Raw genomic sequence first — 18139 nt, forward strand, 5'->3', positions numbered from 1 at the left:
ACATGCCCCATTTGAATTTGTAAAACTTTCATTATCATTTAATTATAATGCAGCCTAGATAATTTCAAATGTATTGTAATTTTGCTTTAAAGGTGCTTATTGAATACAAGTAATCACTCAGGTGTGGAGGCCTTTATTATTCAAAATATCAAAAATCAAATTGACATGTCATTAAAGGTAAGAGCATAACTAAGGTGTCATTTATCAATTTATTTTGTAGGATATATTTATTCATTTGTGGAATTTATTAATGTGGAATTTTGCTCTGTGGACGTTTTATATCTCTAGTATTAGGGTACAGGCATACCTCAGAGATAGTGCGGGTTTAGTTCCAGACCACCATGATAAAGCAAAAATCTCAGTAAAGCAAGTCACACAAATTTTTTGGTTTCCCCAGTGCATATCAAACTTAATTACACTATATTTTAGTCTGTTAAGTGCAATATTATATCTATAAAAAAACAATGTACATACCTTAATTTTAAAGTACTTTATTTCTAAAAAATGCTAACCATCATCTGAGCTTTCAGTGACTTGTAATCTTTTTGCTGGTGGAGGGTCTTGCCTCAATGTTGATGGCAGCTGACTGATCAAGGTGGTGGTTGCTGAAGGTTGGGGTGTCTGAGGCAATTTCTTAACATAAGACAACAATGAAGATTGCCACACAGATTGACTCTTCCTTTCACGAATGATTTCTGTGTAACATGCAATGTTGTTGGACAGCATTTTACCTACAGTAGAACTTCTTTGAAAATTGGAGTCAATCCTCTCAAACTCTGCCACCGCTGTATCAACTAAGTTTATGTAATATTCTAAATCCTTTGTTGTTATTTCAACAGTCTTCATAGCATCTTCACCAGGAGTCCATTCCGTGTCAAGAAACAATTTTCTTTGCCCACCCATGAGAAGCAACTCTTCATCCGTTCAGATTTTATCATTGAGATTGCAGCAATTCAGTCACATCTTCAGGCTCCACTTCTAATTCTAGTTCTCTTGCTATTTCCACCACATTTGTAGTTACTTCCTCCACTGAAGTCTTGAGCTCTTCCTAGTCATCTTTGAGGGTTGGAATCAATTTCTTCCAAACTCCTGTGAAGGTTGATATTTTGACCTTTTCCCCATGAATTAGGAATGATTCCGGAAGGTTTTCAATTTGCTCTGTGCAGGTCCATCAGAAGAATCACTGTCTATGGCAGCTATAGCTTTATGAAATGTATTTCTTAAAGAATAAGACTTTAAAGTTGAAATTGAAATTACTCCTTTTTCCATGGGCTGCAGAATGGATACGGTGTTAGCAGGCGTGAAGACAACATTAATCTCATTTTACATCTCCATTAGAGCTTTTGGGGGATGAGGTACATTGTCAGTGAGCAGTAATATTTTGAAAGTAGTCTTTTTTTCTGAGCAGTAGGTCTCAACAGTAGGGTTAAGATATTCAGTAAACCATGTTATAAACATATGTGCTGTCATCAAGGTTTTGTTCTTCCATTTATACAGCACAGGCAGAGTAGATTTGGCATGATTCTTACAGGCCCTAGAATTTTTGGAATGGTAAAATTTAAGCATTGGCTTCAACTTCAAGCCACCAGCTGTATTACTCTGAGACTCAGCCTGTCCTTTGAAGCTTTGAAGTCAGGAATTTGCTCCTCTAGCTGTGAAAGCCTAGATGGCATCTTGTTTCAGTGTAAGACTGTTTTCATCTACATTGAAAATCTTTTGGTTAGTATAGCTACCTTCATTAATTACCTTAGCTGGATTTTCTGGATAACTTACTGCAGCTTCTATGTCAGCACTTGCTGCTTCACCTTGCACTTTTATGTTCTGGAGATGGCTGCTTTCCTTAAATCTCAAGAACCAACCTGTGCTAGCTTCAAGCATTTCTTATGCAGCTTTCTCACCTCTCTTAGCCTTCATAAAATTGAAGAGTTAGGACCTTGCTCTGGATTACGTTTTGGCTTAAGAGGATGTTGTGGCTGGTTTGATCTTCTATCCAGACCACTAAAACTGTCTCCATATCAGCAATAAGGCTGTTTCACTTTCTTATCATTCATGTGTTCACTGGAGCAGCACTTTTAATTTCCTTCAAGAACTTTTCCTTTGCCTTCACAACTTGGCTTAACTGTTTGGCACAAGAGGCCTATCTCGGCCTTCGACATGCTTCCTCACTAAGCTTAATCATTTCTAGCTTTTGATAAATGAGACATACATGACTCTTCCTTTCACTTGAATACTTTGTGGGGTTATTAATTGGCCTAATTTCAATATTGTTGTGTCTCAGGGAATAGGGAGGCCCGAGGAGAAGGAGAGAGATGGGGGAATGGCCAGTCATTGGCGCAGTTGGAACACACACACAGCACGTTTTGATTAAGTTCATCGTCTTATATGAGCGTGGTTCATGGTGCCCCAAAGGAGTTAACGATTGTAACATCAGAGATCACTGATCACAGATCACCATGACAAATATATATTAATGAAAGTTTGAAAATTTTGAGAATTATCAAAATGTGACACAGATGTGAAGTGAGTAAATGCTGTTGGAAAAATGGTGCTGATAGAGTTGCTTGACACAGAGTTGCCATAAACCTTCAATATGTAAAAAATGCAGTAAAGGGAAGTGCAGTAAAATGAGGTATGCCGGTATATTTTTTTCTCCATTTCTACTCTTTTTTAAAAACCTGGATTTTGAAATTTGTTAACTATAGATTTAAATTGTATTAATTTTTAAAACTGATAATATGACTTTTTTGTTTTGCTGTATACTTGTGGAATGTTAATGGAAACTGAAGTCTATTTGTGAATACTCAGTAATTCCATATAGAGAACAGAGAAAGAGCACACCAGTGCTTTCAAACTAGCAGAGTTTGTACTAGGTGTCCAGAAATAGTGAATGAAAGAATGGAAATTAAAGTTAAAAATATATATTTTAAATGTGTAATAGCTTATTTTTGTAGTATCAAGGTATTAGAAAAACACATATATCTAACAACCTATTATTTAAAGCCTTTCTCAATTTTTCTTTTGCTTCTCAGAGAACATATAACAAATGGTTTACAGGACCGCAGCTGATTTCCCTTCTAGATTTGGTACTTTTTCTCCCAGAGGGTGCTGAAACAGATCTACTGCAAAACTCAGATAGGTGAGGTGACCATTACTAAGGTTCACGTAGTAAATTCAGAATAAAATGTGAAACTCCTGCTTTGGGAACCTAAACGAAAATAAAACGTATTTTTCCGTGATTTTATAATCAATGGTTAGTTCATCAAATTACATAAAGATTTTCATATTTAAAAATTAGATAAAAACAATCAAAAATTCTCCTTTCCAGAACTATGACTAACAGTATGATTTTGTACCTTTGATGTACCTAGCTCATAGAGATTTGGGACTATAGCACTGGTGACTAAACACTAAGAATTTCGTGTATATAACTTATAAAAGGCTTATACGTTTGGATTTTATTTCGAAGACATACATCAATTTTTTTCATATACAACATGTAATTTTACTTTCAGTATACTCGAATGAACGTTGAGAAATGGTTGTAAGCATTTTTCAAAGGAATCTTAAAATTCAGGAAACAAAAGACTACTCTCGAACATTAAAGATTACAAGTCTCCCTTGGGGGAAAAACGAATAGTAATTTTCACAATTATATTTTGTGAACGTGGAGAACAAAAGTAATACGTTATGTTAAGGGAGTGAGATGTGTGATAAGATATTTTAGCAGTCCATCGCCTCAACCACTTGGCCACCTCGTCATTTGCTGATAAGGTATTTTAAAGGGAGAAGCTTCTAATGGCAAACATAATTGTGGAATTATACCCAAGGTTTTAACTTACCTTTATTCATTGAAATTGTTGATTATATGAAACTGTACTGTATGTAACAAATTATATATTTTTAATTAACAGGATAATGGCTTCATTAAACTTACTGAGGTATTTGGTTATCAAAGATAATGAAAATGACAATCAAGTAAGTGAATTTTTTGAAAAAAACTATTATTCAAATGCATAAGGAGCGTTTTGTATTTTCTTATCAATACCTACTTAAGCCATAATTATTAATATTTTACCCAGCTGTAAAGCTCCAACAAGTGCCAACAATTATTCTTTCAACTTGAAGTTAATTCCCAGGAGCGCTTACCACCCCACATCCAGCTTTCCCTTTTCTTTTCCTGTTGTACCTCTGCTCTCTTGCTATAAACATTGCTTAACCTTGTTAGGTAGATAAGTTGCAGCTCCTAACTTAACTAACCTTTTGAAACTCAACATGTATTTGCGTATCTTGTTCATTAACCGCCATCTATTGCTCATGATTTAAGTCTGAGCTATATAAAATAAAATCATCTGATCATTTGATATCCCCTCATCAGAAATGACAAATTGAAGCATTTTCAGCACTAAATCCATTAACAGCACCTTTTGAATAATGTGTAGGCAGTTGAAATTTTTTAAAATAGTGCACCATTAGAGGTATTCAATAAATAGAAAACTATTTGAGGGAGATTTATCATACAGTAAAATTACATTTGCTTTTTATCTTCTCTTTCTACCTACTCTATTCTTTTTTTTTTTTGGCTGCATTTGGTCTTCGTTGCTGCACTGAGGCTTTCTCTAATTGCGGAGAGTGGGCAGGCAGGCTTCTCTTGTTGTGGAGCACAGGCTGTAGGTGCTCGGGCTTCAGTAGTTGTGGCTCTCGGGCTCTAGAGTGCAGGCTCAGTAGTTGTGGTGCATGGGCTTAGTTGCTCCGTGGCATGTGGGATCTTCCTGGACCAGGGTTCGAACCCGTGTCCCCTGCATTGGCAGGCCGATTCTTAACCACTGTGCCACCAGGGAAGTCTCTACCTACTTTATTCTAATAGTTGCTTTTTGTGTATGTGTCATCTTATTAACTGTAACTACCTGGATTACATGCATGGTTAAACTTTTTAGAAAGCAATAAATGAAATGCAAGTAATTGATTTTTATATAAGAATGCCAGAGGGTTGTTTTTTCTTTTTTAATTTAAGTAAATCATAATTTGGGATCAAAAGTTTATGGAAAAAGTAGTAGTTTCCTTCCCTCAAACATAAAGCCAAGTTGAAAGAATTTTACAGCGATCACTGATTTACCCACCACCAAGATTCTACTGTTAACATTTTACTCTGCTTTTATCACTTATCCATCTCTCCACCCTCTATCCATCCATTAGTCTCTTATTTTTTGATGCATTTCAAGGTAAACTGCAAACATCAGCATACTTTACCGTAAATATTTCAGCATGTATTTCATTAAGAAGAGTTAAATATTTGTCTATAGTTTTTCTTTAAGTTTACATAAAATGAAATGCCCAAATTTTAATTGTACATTCACTGAGGTTTAACAAATGCTTAGACCCCCACCCACCCCTGGCAGTACTCGGGCCTCTCACTGTTGTGGCCTCTCCCGTTGTCACGGGCCCAGCCTCTCCGCGGCATATGGGATCTTCCTGGACTGGGGCACGAACCCATGTCCCCTGCATCGGCAGGCGGACTCTCAACCACTGCGCCACCAGGGAAGCCCTATCATTTATTCTTCACTGTGCTATAAGTGCTCTTTAGTTTTTATTTTTCATAGACAGTGTTAGCACAGGAAGGATCTTTAACTTGCACAAGGGCATATACCTAGTAAGTGGCAGAAATAGCTATGACCCCAGGCAGTGACCAGAATCTTTGAATCACAAACTAAATCCTGACTCCCTTTTTGTGATAAAAAGAGAAAGATAACAAGTAAATTCAGTGGCAGTGGAAGCCCTGAGGCTTCAGGAAGATGTCCTTAGAGTATGGTATGAGTTTTTACTTTCATCAGGATGAGGCCATACCTAGAAATGATCTGATTTGCCTGACAGGACGAAAAAGAATCTTTCTGAACCTTTTTGATTAAGAGTGAGCACAGTGTACTACAGGGGCAGCAAACGGGCCTCTGCCTAGAGAGGGAAGGCAAAGCGGTTTTAGCATTGTGCAATGTCTACTATGATATCCACAGATAATGCCTCACATTTATTTGGCTTGAACACTGTACAGTGAAGAAAAGGATACAGCCAGCTTATAAGATTGCTTTCTTATTTAATGGTTTTTAAAATTTTTTCTTAGGGATCAAATATTCCATAGTATTGCCATGCAAGTTACTGTAAGGATTATCATACCAAGGAAATTGGCCAAAAACTCAGTCCAAGATGGCAACCTAACATCTTTGAGGCAGCTTGTTCATCATGGAAGCATTTCTTCCAAGTGCAGTCACAGTAGGTCATGTATATAAATGAGAGGCAAATCTGTCTGCTGTGGTTAATCAAAAAATAAGAGCCTTCTGAGTTTTAGAAATTGTGATTAAAGGAGAAACAAAATGATACTCTAGTGATGCTGAATTGTGGGTAGTTTTATTCAAAAGGATTCCTACCAGTACCTATTTTTGAGCAGTTAAGTGTGCTGAGGTGGTAACTAGTCAGATGAAAAGCTGAAAAGCAATCAGAAAGGTGTATAGAAAAATTAAATAAGAACAGAATCATTAAAATACAAAAAATGATTCATAATTGAATAATCACTTCTTTCCCTGCTATATTGGGTTACTGTCAACTAACTTATTCTTTTCATAAATCATTCCCCTCCTTACCTTACTATTTCATATCTCTTTATCTCTTTGCATAAGTTGAAGGCACTTTCTCCCACACTTCAGTTTGACAGAACTTCTTGGACCTTGAACCTCCATCTATCTGTACTGATAAAACCAACTTAATTTTTAGACCTAGTGTTCCCTACTATTTGGTAGGTATCTTTAAGTAAGTGTTAATTGTTTAATTATAGTAATTTATTCTAATACATAGGCCATAATAATTTATCCCTCACCTTCTGTCCCATCTGCTCATGTCCTTTCCTGTCCACCTGCTTACCTATTCTTTTCCTAAATAATTTGTGATTGTAATATGTAGAATGGGAGCAGGGTCAAGGGAAGCAATTTAAGATTGTAAAGGCCAGAAGTATGTATCAGGAATTTTTAAAAATTGAATTATGTAATGTATGCATATATGCTTTTCATTTAGGAAAACACAACAAGTATCTGGCATACAAACACATACTTATAGTTCTATATAATCCACATTTTACGTTCTCATTTAAATTGTTTCTTTCTCCAAGATTAAAACATATCCCTTGTGTGTTATTTGCAGATCCAAATGACTTAAGATTATGCACATTCCTTAATATTACAAGTGATAGAAGTTCTACAATATTACTTCATAAATAAGAAGTGATACACAAATTAGAAAAGGGAAAACTGGGTCTTATTCATTTCCTTCTTTTTATTTCTTTATTATCATGGTTGGCTGTGTCCTTTGCAAGGTCCCTGTCTGCTCTGGCAATAAATTTCACTGTGGTATAAAACTGCGTTCTCTCTTTCGTGAGACAGGCTGCAGTGAAATTTGAAATGTATAGTTAAGCTCTAGAACTGAAAAGATCTCAGAACTACTCCACCAGTGAGTTACTTGGGTATAAAATTTCAAAGTAAGCATTTGTGAACATTTCAGATTTTTATCCTTAGTACTATTTTTTAACATCTTGTTACTTTCTAGACACTGAAGATAAAACAAATGTTAAGATGATTTTCTGGGCTTCCCTGGTGGTGCAGTGGTTGAGAGTCTGCCTGCCGATGCAGGGGACGCGGGTTTGTGCCCGGGTCCGGGAGGATCCCACATGCCGCGGAGCTGCTGGGCCCGTGAGCCATGGCCGCTGAGCCTGTGTGTCCAGAGCCTGTGCTCTGCAATGAGAGGCCCGCGTACCGCAAAAAAAAAAAAAAAAGATGATTTTCTTCGTAGTGTTTTTTTTTTTTTTTAAAGATCTAGTAATCTTAATGTAGGAGAGAGAAAATATTCTTATTTCCATAGCTTCTTCACTCCTACATGCTTCTAAAAATATTACTGTTGTTCATCACATGAAAAATTTGTGGAATTATGCTGAACAGAATGTGCACAAATTTTCTTTAGCCTAATTTTGGCACATTTTATTACCTTATTATAAGTTTTAGATTATGGGCTGTGTATTAAATTATTGCCATTAAGAACAACTAAAGTCTTAATAAAGACCTCCTAGTGTTACACTGTCCAATAGACAGTAGCCACATGTGACTATTTAAATTTTTTTTTTTTTAAATGTTTAATTAAAAATTCAGTGCCTCCTTGGCATTGGACAGGGCCATTCTAGATTATTGTTTCTCAGCATATGGTCCTAATCAAAATCAGCTGGGTATCTTATATAATTTGATTTGTAAAAATTCCTGATACATACTTGTTTAGATTGATTTTTAAAATGCATGAAGACATAATATGTTAATTAAAAAGGAAGTATAAATACAGCACAGATTGAAAAACAGGAAGAAAATTACATGAAAACATACCAGTAAATTTGGAAACTTCAATAAAATAGAATTTGTTAGAAAATATAATCTAACAAAACTGCCACAATCTACTAAGAGAAATCACAAGGTCAGATAATTTTTACCATAATTTCAAGAAACAGATACTCAAGTCTTATATAAAATGTTCAAAAGACTAGAAAAAGAATAGTTGTGCTTAATGTTATGCATCTGTTTAGTAAGATATAACCTTAATACGAAAACAGACTAGGATAGTATGCTGAAGTAAAGTTACAGGCTCATCTCACTTATGAATATAGATACTAATATTACCAAACCAGATCTAGCAAAAAAAAATGTTTTTAAGTCATTGGACTAAGTTGGTTTTATTCCAGTAATGCAAGGTAATGTAATTCATAGGTTAAAGTAGAGGAAATACATAGTTACAGGAAAAAAAAAAGCATTTGATACATTCAGTACATAATCGTGATAAAAATTCTTAGTCAACCAGAAAATAGTTTTATTTTAATTGCAACAAAAATATGAGATACTTAGGAAAACATGTAAAAATATGTATAAAACTTTTTGAGGAAAATTATAATACTTTATAGAGAGATATAAAAAAATATATAAGTAGAGATTTGAATACGTATGTGGATGGAAAGATTTGGTATCTTAAAGTTGTCAGTTCTCAAATTAATCTAAAAATTCAGTATAATTCAAAACACCCATTAGTTTTTTAAAATGGAATTTGATGATTGATTATAAGTTTCATATGGAACAGTTAAGGGCCAAGCACCTTTGAGGAGCAAGGTGTGTGGACAGGAACTTGCCTTGCCAGATATCATAATTTATTATAAAGCCACAGTAGTTTAGAGTAGTATTGCCATGGGACTGGATAGATTGACTAGTAGAAAACAGTAGAGAATCTAAAAATAGATATCTGTGGAAAATATATATAATAGATATATATGATGCTGCTGGTAATGGTAGCTTATATTTATTAAGAACCATTTGCCAAGTTGTGCTTTAAGCACGTATTAACTCATTTAATCCTCCTGTAAGGTATTACTTTTTAGTATGAGGAAGGTATGAGGAAATTGAGGCATAGTGAGGGTAAGTAGAACTTGCTCAAAGTCACGTAGCTAGTGAAGGAGCCAGTTTTTGGACTTGGGCAATCTCCAAGAGCTAACATTCTTAATTACACCATTGCACTGAACTTCCTGTCTGAAATGGAGATGCCATTACAAATTGGAAGGAAAGAATAGGACTCTTCAATAGATGATGCTGGGTAATTTGTCATATGTACGGGGAAGGGGGGGTTAGATGCCTATTTCACATATACAAAACAAAATTCCAAACAGATTAAAGACATAACATTGAAAATGGACTTAGAAATTTTTAGAACACATTGTAAGAGAAGATCTGTGTGACCTAAGGGTTTCTTAAGTAAAAAAGCACTAACCACAAAAAAGTAGATTGATAATAACATTGAAACTAAAACCTATTCAAGAAAAGAAAATGTGTACAAATTGAAAAAGCCACAAAAAGAGAAAAAAATGTCTTCTTTTCTCCATCCAATAGTTAGTATCAAAAAAATAACTACAAAGCAAGAAGAAAAAGACCACAAATCAGCAAAATAGGTAAAGGATACACACATTGTAAGGCAGCTCACAGAAGAGGAAACCCAAATGGCCAATAACCACAAGACAAGATTCCCAGTATCACTAGTGTTTATGGAAGTGTAACTTAAAACTGCAGTAAGATACCACTGCACACCCATCAAAATGGCGAATGTTAAAAAAGGTGGGTAGCATAGGTTAGGATCCAGCACAGTGATGAAACAAAGCGGATAATCCTTTTTGGGCAATTTGGCATTATCCAGTGGAGTTGAAGAATAAATACTCTTAACTCAGCAACTTCTCTCCTAAGCTATATAATTAGAGCAGTGTTCTTCAAATTGCTGGTCATAACCAAGCATATTAGAGTCATTAAATCAATTTAGTGGTTCAGACTGGCAATTTTTACAAAATGAAATAGAATATAATTGAAACATCAGGTTGCTTGCACAGATTCTTAGTAAGAGTTATGGTTATTGCAGCAAATTTTGTGGTCAATTGCAAAGAACGGTGTTTGAAAGTGGAGGGGATATGACAGATTGGCTAGGAATAAGATGCATGTTGCTTACCAATATCTCTTATGATGTATTTAGTGGTCAGTTAGCAGAAAGGCTATGATACTGTACAGTTTAACTTTATAGTAACAGTATGTAGTTAATTGGGAAATAAATTGTACCTGCTGTCAGTAAAATTGTGAAGTTTTACAAGCAAATTATTTTAATCTGTATTTTCAGAATGAACTTTTATTGAGGGAGATATATTTTTTTCAAATTCATGACAGTAACAAAAATAAGTGAAAAATACAGAACCATGTTCACATTCAACTGTATCTGAAACTAAAGAGTGACAATATTCAAAAAAGTATTGACTCTATAATTAGTAAACTTAGCCTTAATTTCAGCCACATTCTAAAAAGAAAGAAAATGAGTGTAAGACTTTAAAGCTAAGACTATTTAAGATAGTTTCATCAAAAGTAAATACCCAATGAAAATGATAGTCTAAAGTATAATTTTTCTTGCAAATGAAAGCTTAAAACCTTCAAAATTAGAGACAGCTAGAAACAACATACTGAACTTGTGAATGAGGCCCCCTAATGTTTTGAAAGATGAAAAGTTACCAACATTCTTTTAGTCTCTGTAGAGGTAGAAAAGAAACCTTATTATCAGCGTATATAATTGTGTGTTGTTTGGCAAATGAGAAAATGGCTCATTTGGACCTGGAAAGATTATTTTCCCAGCATATACAGTGTTTGTGTCTATTTATTTATTTAGAAGTATGTTTTAATGGTAATGTGATGTTTTATCAAATCTATATTGCAAAACATGTATGCAAAGGTTATGATGCTTCTTGATGAGACTTATTATAAATTGTGCAACACTTAAATTGATATCTGGTATTTGCAAAACAATATGATGTTGTATTGTTTCAGCTCAACCTTACATACACCTAAAGATTACCTACATTTACTGAATTGGAAACACACTGTGGGTCATTAAAACTTAAAGTAGAAAATTTTTTACAGGAATGACAAGTAACAGAACTATGGGCAATTATCTTTTTAAATTGTCAGAAGCACTACCAAAGTTGTTTGAAGTCAGTGTATTTTTTTTTGGAAAGCTTTGGTATCCAAGGAAATCCCTCTGGATATTATAAATATCTTGTAAAAGTGGTGAAAATTGTTAATTTTAAAGGTTCACTGATTAACCAAACTCTTGAAACTTTTTTCAGTGATTAGAGCTAAGCATGACCCTTGTATCATATCAAAATTCATTTATTGTTCCTATGGAAAGTTCTAAGTAGGACATAAGAACTCAGGAATAATATTCATGTTTTTCTAGTTGGAAAGCAATCTTATGTGGCAGATATTTTCAAAGATAATATTGAGTGGCAAAATTGACATGTGTCTGATTTTCTGGCATGCCTAAGAAATGAAATCTGAAACCGCAGGAAGACATGATTATATATTTCAGTATGTTAAACTTATCTGTCGGTTGTAGAAGACACTACTGTTATAGAAGGAAGGCTTAAATGTAATTGCTTTAACTAATATATGTTTCTGACATTACTGAATAGAATTTATTAATGAATTAAGTCTGAATATAAAATTAGATATATTGTTACATCTCATTTCTCTGTTTTAAACTTTTAATCATTACTTTATAAAGGAGAAATTTAAAACATTCAAGAAAAATGTTTGATAAAAGATACATTTCCTTTTAAAAATCCTGAATCAGTAGTTAGGTTAAACCTGTTGGCTGAAGAAAATTAATTAGTGAAGCTTAGTTATTCATTTACACCAAAGAATGAATATAAGACATTAAATTTATCATTTTGGGAATGAGATTTCAAATAATTTCTATTACTAAGTAGGAGTGAAAGAAAATTTTTTCAACTTAGACCAACTTTTTTTAAAGGAAACTTTTTCCTATATTCTGGATGTAAGTCCTTTATTAGGTTTGGTTTTTGTAAATATTTTCTTCCAGTCTGTGGCTTGTATTTTCATTATCTTAATAGAATTTTTCAAAGAGCAGAAATTTTAAATTCTGATGAAGTCCAGTGTATCAGTTTTGTTCTTTTAAATGATTTATGCTTTTTGGGGTTCTAAGAAATCTTTGCTTAACCTAAGGTCACAAATTTTCTAATAGAAGTTTTATAGTTTTAGATTTTATATTTATGTTTATGATCCACTTCAAGTAAATTTTTTATATGGTGAAGAAGTATGGGTTAAGGTTTTGTTTCAACTCCAGCTCTATTTGTTGAAAAGGCTATACTTAACTTGAATTGTCTTGGCACCTTTGTCAAAAATCAGTTGATCATGTAAGTGTGGGTATTACTTTTGTATTCTGTTCTGTTCCATTGACCTATGTCTCTTCTTTCACTAGTACCACACTATCTTAATTACTGTAGCTTTATAGTAAGTCTTACACTCAAGTAGTGTGAGTCTGCCAACTTTTTTCTTTAAAAAAATTTTTGGCTGTTCTAGATCCTTTGCTTCTGCATATGAATTTTAGAATAATTTTGTCAGTTTCTACCTGTAGAGGAAAAACATTCCGGTGTTTCTGCTCTACTCTCAGTATTTCACTTCATTTTTTATACTTCTCGTCACCAAATGTGTAGTGATTTTCCCATAGCGAGCAATTTTTTTTGACACCAAGTAGATGTCCTACAATTCAGTCCCCTTCTGACACTCTACCTGGAGATAGCATCAGATTACACAGGCTAAGGGCTCGACCACAACATTATCCCCCTTCCGTTACCAATCATAAGCCCAGGTATTGATCTGTGCTGCTGACAGACTGGCTGTCCGTCAGAGGTTCCCACGACCCCTTCCTCAGGTTCGATTAATTTGCTAAAGCTGTTCACAGAACTTCAAGAAAACATTTTACTTACTAGATTACCGGTTTATTATAGAAGGATGTAATTCAGGAATAGCCAGATGGAAGAGATGCATAAGGCAAGGTATGAGGGAAGGAGCGCTGAGTTTTCATGCCCTCTCCTAAACTACTGTCCCAGCACCTCTACGTGTTCACCAACCCAGAAGCTCTCTGAACCCCATCCTTCTGAGTTTTTATGGAGGCTTCATTACATAGGCATGATTCATTAATTCACTGGCCATTGGTGATTGAGCTCAGTCTCCAGCCCCTCTCTCCTACCAGGAGTTTGTGGTGAGAGGAGCTGAAAGTTGGAACCCTTTAATCACATGGTTGATTCCTCTGGCAACCAGCCCCCATTCTTATTAGGGGCTTTCCAAAAGTCATATTCATGGCTGAAAGGGCTTGTTATAAATAACAAAAGACAGTTTTACTGTTCTTAGGAAATTCAAGAGTTTTAGGAGCTCTTTGCCAGGAACAGGATGGAGACCAAATACGGTATATATTTATTATAAGTCACAATATCACTCTACTATAAAGAGTTACACAGTAGTGATTCCATTTATATGACATTCTGGAAAAGGCAAAAATTATATAAACAAAAATCAGACCAGTGATTCTCTGGGGGTGGGGGAAGAAAACTGACTACAAAGGGGAACAAGGGAACTTAACTATAGTGGTGGTGGTTATACAACTATATATCTTTGTCAAAACTCAGAACTGTACAGCTAAAAAATGTTTATTTTACTGTATGTAAATGATACCTTAATACACCAGACATTAAAAAATAATATATAAAAAGGAAAGGACCAGGCTATATTTGATGTTATAAATAGAAAGGACATTCTGTGAAACTTTTGTTTCAACTATATAAATAAATGTGAGTTGTGATGTAAATTATATTTCTTACTGTGGGCCATGGTAAAAATATTTTGAAAAACGCTACCCTAGAAAAACTTTTATTCCATGTGAATAGGAAAACATATGCAGCAATTTCAGTGAGCATTGTTTGAAGTACTAAAAAAACTAGTAACAGGATAAAAGGTATAGTATAATGGGATGCCTATATACCAATTAAAATGAAAGGATTAGAGCTATAACATAAATAACCCTCAAAAACAGGATTGAACAAAAGGGAGCTAACGCAGGATATGTACACTGTGATATCATTTGTATAAGTTTTAAACATGAAAAACTGTGGTATATTGTATAAATTAAGAATACTAAAACCTCAAGTTTTAGAAAATGTTACATAGCTTAGTTAATGGCTTTCTCTTGGATAAAGAGGGCTTCAACCATATCTAATGTATTTTGTAAAGTAAATATGGTAGCATGTTTACATTTGACAAAGCTAGGTGTGAGTAAAAAGGTGTTTTCTCTATATTCTTTATGTCTGAATGTGTTTTAATCTGTAGAGGGTCATCAGTAACCTCTGTAGCCTTGAAAGCCATCCATGATATTGGCCAGTAGTAGTGGGTTCTACTTTTAAGCTTAGAGGTAAAGGGAAACAACGTTTAAAAAAGTGGGGGCGGGATAGAGAAAGGTAAAGAAGATGCTGGAGAGAGAGGGAGGAACGTAAGAGAAATGAGAGCAGTGGGTGCGTGTGGTAGAGTAACATACTTGACATCCTGTGTGACTACTGGTTGAAGTTTCTGCTGTACTAATGCGTAACCCACGTTTCCATGTGAGGACAAGAAAACTTACAATTTCAATGGAAGTTTAAAAACATTAAAAAATGTTTTTTAAAGTATACAATTAAAACAGGTTCATTGTTTAAAAATCAGGATAAATAAGCAAAAAGTAATAATCAAAATCTCACCATTTATTTTTGACATTATAGTGTATGCCCTTTTAGGCTTTATACCAGCAAATCTGTACATACTTCTTTTTTAAAAAAGATCATATTATATGAGTCATGCTGTAACCTTTTTTCCACTCACCAATATGTATTGAAGAACACTATTTTAACGGCTGTGTAGTTTTCCATTGTGTGGATATACAATTTACCCTGCTCCTGTTGTGAAAAATTGTCATTACTTACCACTTTTCACTACTTAAACATATTTTTATAAACATCTCTTCAGTGGAATCATTATAACATACATATTTAATTCTTCCCCAGATTAAGTTCATAGATTCTGAGTGAAAAAGTATGCATATTTTTGAGGTTTTGGATTCTTGATAGTTCCTCTCAAGAACTCCACTTTTCCTAGCAAAATAGGAATAATGAGAAAGGACAGATTTAAATTAAAAGGATATATGTGACAGTGAAATTATAAATTATTCAACACAGACATGTGTAGATTTTATTTTGGAGGGCTGTATATGTTAAATGTTATATACTACCTGGATCAAAATAAGTTCATTACAAAATAGATTTTCATGTGATCCAGTTCTAGTTAAGGATAATTGGATTCCTAAGTTTCCCTTTTTTGCCTAAGATACTTTCCTTTGTAATAAGTACCTGGAAACTTAGCAATACCAATGAATTTTCTTTGTCTTCCTTCTTTTCTTTTTTTTTTAAATTAAGACTTTATGATTCCCTTCCTGTAGTACTATAGGAGGAAATGCTCTTGGAATAAAAACCTCTAATACAAATGACAAAATAACCCTAAGCTGTCCTAGGTAGGTAAAATCTCCATGTATATTGGTCCCCAAGAAAGTCTGTATCAGCTTTGTGTTAGAAAAGTTTCCATCAATAGAGAAGAATCCCCTGGAACTAGATATGTGACAGGAATATCATTTGAAAGATAAAGAGTTGAAGGGACTTATAAGGTAGAGTCATTGTGGGGTGGTTTATAAAAAAAAAAGATGTCTCAGACCGTGTGGATTATTTTCAAATAATTTTCTCATGGATAAAACTTCTAAGTTGCAGATCTCAAAACCAGGAGCTATCCAAATGGCACAGTAATGAGTGTATGAACAAGTTCATTTTTGTTTTGATTGGTATTTAGATAAAATAACTAGATGTAGTAATGAATGTATTATTAAACAGTCAACTCTACCTTGAAAGGCAAGGATCATGTCTTACTCATTTCTGTTTCTCCAACTGTCAGCACATGTTTAATACTAGTAGGCAATCAATACATCTTGAACCAAATAACTAATTGTTTCATTAATTCTTCCAAACAGACTGGATTATGGACAGAACTCGAAAAGATTGAGAATAATTTCTTAAAGCCACTCCATACAGGTCTTAATATGTCAAAAGCACATTATGAAGCAGAAATTAAAAATAGCCAAGGTTGGTAATGTGAAGTTTCATTTTCAGTTAGGTCTAAAAATTAGTCATATTTTTTTGAACTGTCATTTATATTCAAAATAAAGAACTTTATCTTGTACTTGTCTAACTTAGAGCAAACAGGGAACTGTGATAGCTAAGTCATTTTATTTATAATTAAAATGTTTCTTGGCAAATCTGTATGCCAGTTAACACTGAAATTGGGTTAACAAAGATTTAAACCAAAATGAAGCATATTCTGGTTTCAAACCTCAAGGTCTGATTAAGAATCTAATTGTATCACAAGTATTTCTGTTTGGATGTCATTGTACTTCCTTTAGTATTGTGGGGTCCATCCCCCACTTCACCCTGTACTCAGTACAAATTATGAAAAAGAATCTTAGATCCGGAATTACTTTTTAAAGTCAGCAATTCTATTATAATAATCTTGTGGTCTTTTCCATTTAACTATGGTGGTATTTCTGTAGGCATTACTAAAAATTTTGTCATTTTTAGTGTGACAGGTATATTTCTGATTTTATATTGAAGAAAAAAGTTTTAAAATTTTCATTCATCCTGTACATGCCAAAATACTATTCACCTAAACATTTATTCACATGTTGCAGAATTTTAATATTTTTGTTTGTTCATAGCTTGATTTTAGCATATCCTGAGCTATTAAACACTAAGGCTTAATTTACACAAATAACTGGCATTTTTTAAGTTAGTAAATGATTAAAGTAGCTTATAAATTTATTATTGAAATCTGAGAGTTGTTTTAATGATTAAGTGTGACACGATTTTTTTTTTCTCTTACAGAAGTCCAGAAGTCTAAAGATCTTTGTTCTATAACTGTAGGTAGAGAAGAGATCCCGAATATGCCTCCTGAAATGCAGCTTAAGGTAGATATGAAATTTTCCTAAGCTACATACAGCTGAAGTCTTTTCTTTTTGCTTTGTTTTGCTTTAAAGGCAGCCTTAATAACACTAATTTTTCTTGGCATTGCAGGTCCTACATTCAGCTCTTTTCACATTTGATTTGATTGAAAGTGTTCTGGCTCGAGTAGAAGAACTCATTGAAATAAAAACAAAGTCTACCTCTGAGGAAAATATGGGATAAAGTGAAAGCTCCATCCCCTAAATAAAAACTAGAAATATACTATATTTTCCATTATGTTTATTTAATACCTTTATAAAAGCGTTTCTGTAAAACACACTGATAGAAAATAAATGTAGCTTTTCTCATTTATCCGTTTCAGCAATGACACATTATGGATCAGTAGTATTGTTTGGTTTTAAAAAGATATCTACATGAAAAAAAAAAAAAGATATCTACATGGTAAATAATGCCCATGTGTAATTTAAATACTACTATTGAAAATCCAATACAAATCAATAATTTTATATTATGACTTCATAAAATGTACTGGAATTGCCTTTATTCATTCATACAGTTGTAGTGAGTTTATAAAAATACTGATACACTTTATGTTCCAGTTAGATGCTGTGTTACATTTTAGAACTCCTAGTATCAAACTGGCTATCACACCACTAAGAGCTAACAGAG

At 33.8% G+C, this 18139-nt stretch overlaps 1 protein-coding gene across 1 annotated transcript in view; it reads left to right on the plus strand.

Moving 5' to 3' along the window:
* Window positions 1-17720, plus strand: part of GLMN (glomulin, FKBP associated protein) — a 41828-nt gene extending 24108 nt beyond the window's left edge. The window contains exons 14-19 of the mRNA XM_029230788.1: window positions 93-177; window positions 3030-3136; window positions 3912-3975; window positions 16486-16597; window positions 17393-17475; window positions 17582-17720. Of these exons, the coding sequence (XP_029086621.1) occupies window positions 93-177; window positions 3030-3136; window positions 3912-3975; window positions 16486-16597; window positions 17393-17475; window positions 17582-17692 (562 nt within the window). The 3' untranslated portion in view covers window positions 17693-17720. The remainder of the gene's footprint in view (window positions 1-92; window positions 178-3029; window positions 3137-3911; window positions 3976-16485; window positions 16598-17392; window positions 17476-17581) is intronic.
* Window positions 17721-18139: the final 419 nt, after the last annotated feature.

Source organism: Monodon monoceros, unplaced genomic scaffold (assembly GCF_005190385.1).
Source record: "Monodon monoceros isolate NGI ecotype Baffin Bay Population unplaced genomic scaffold, NGI_Narwhal_1 Super_Scaffold_18, whole genome shotgun sequence".
NCBI lineage: Eukaryota > Metazoa > Chordata > Mammalia > Artiodactyla > Monodontidae > Monodon > Monodon monoceros.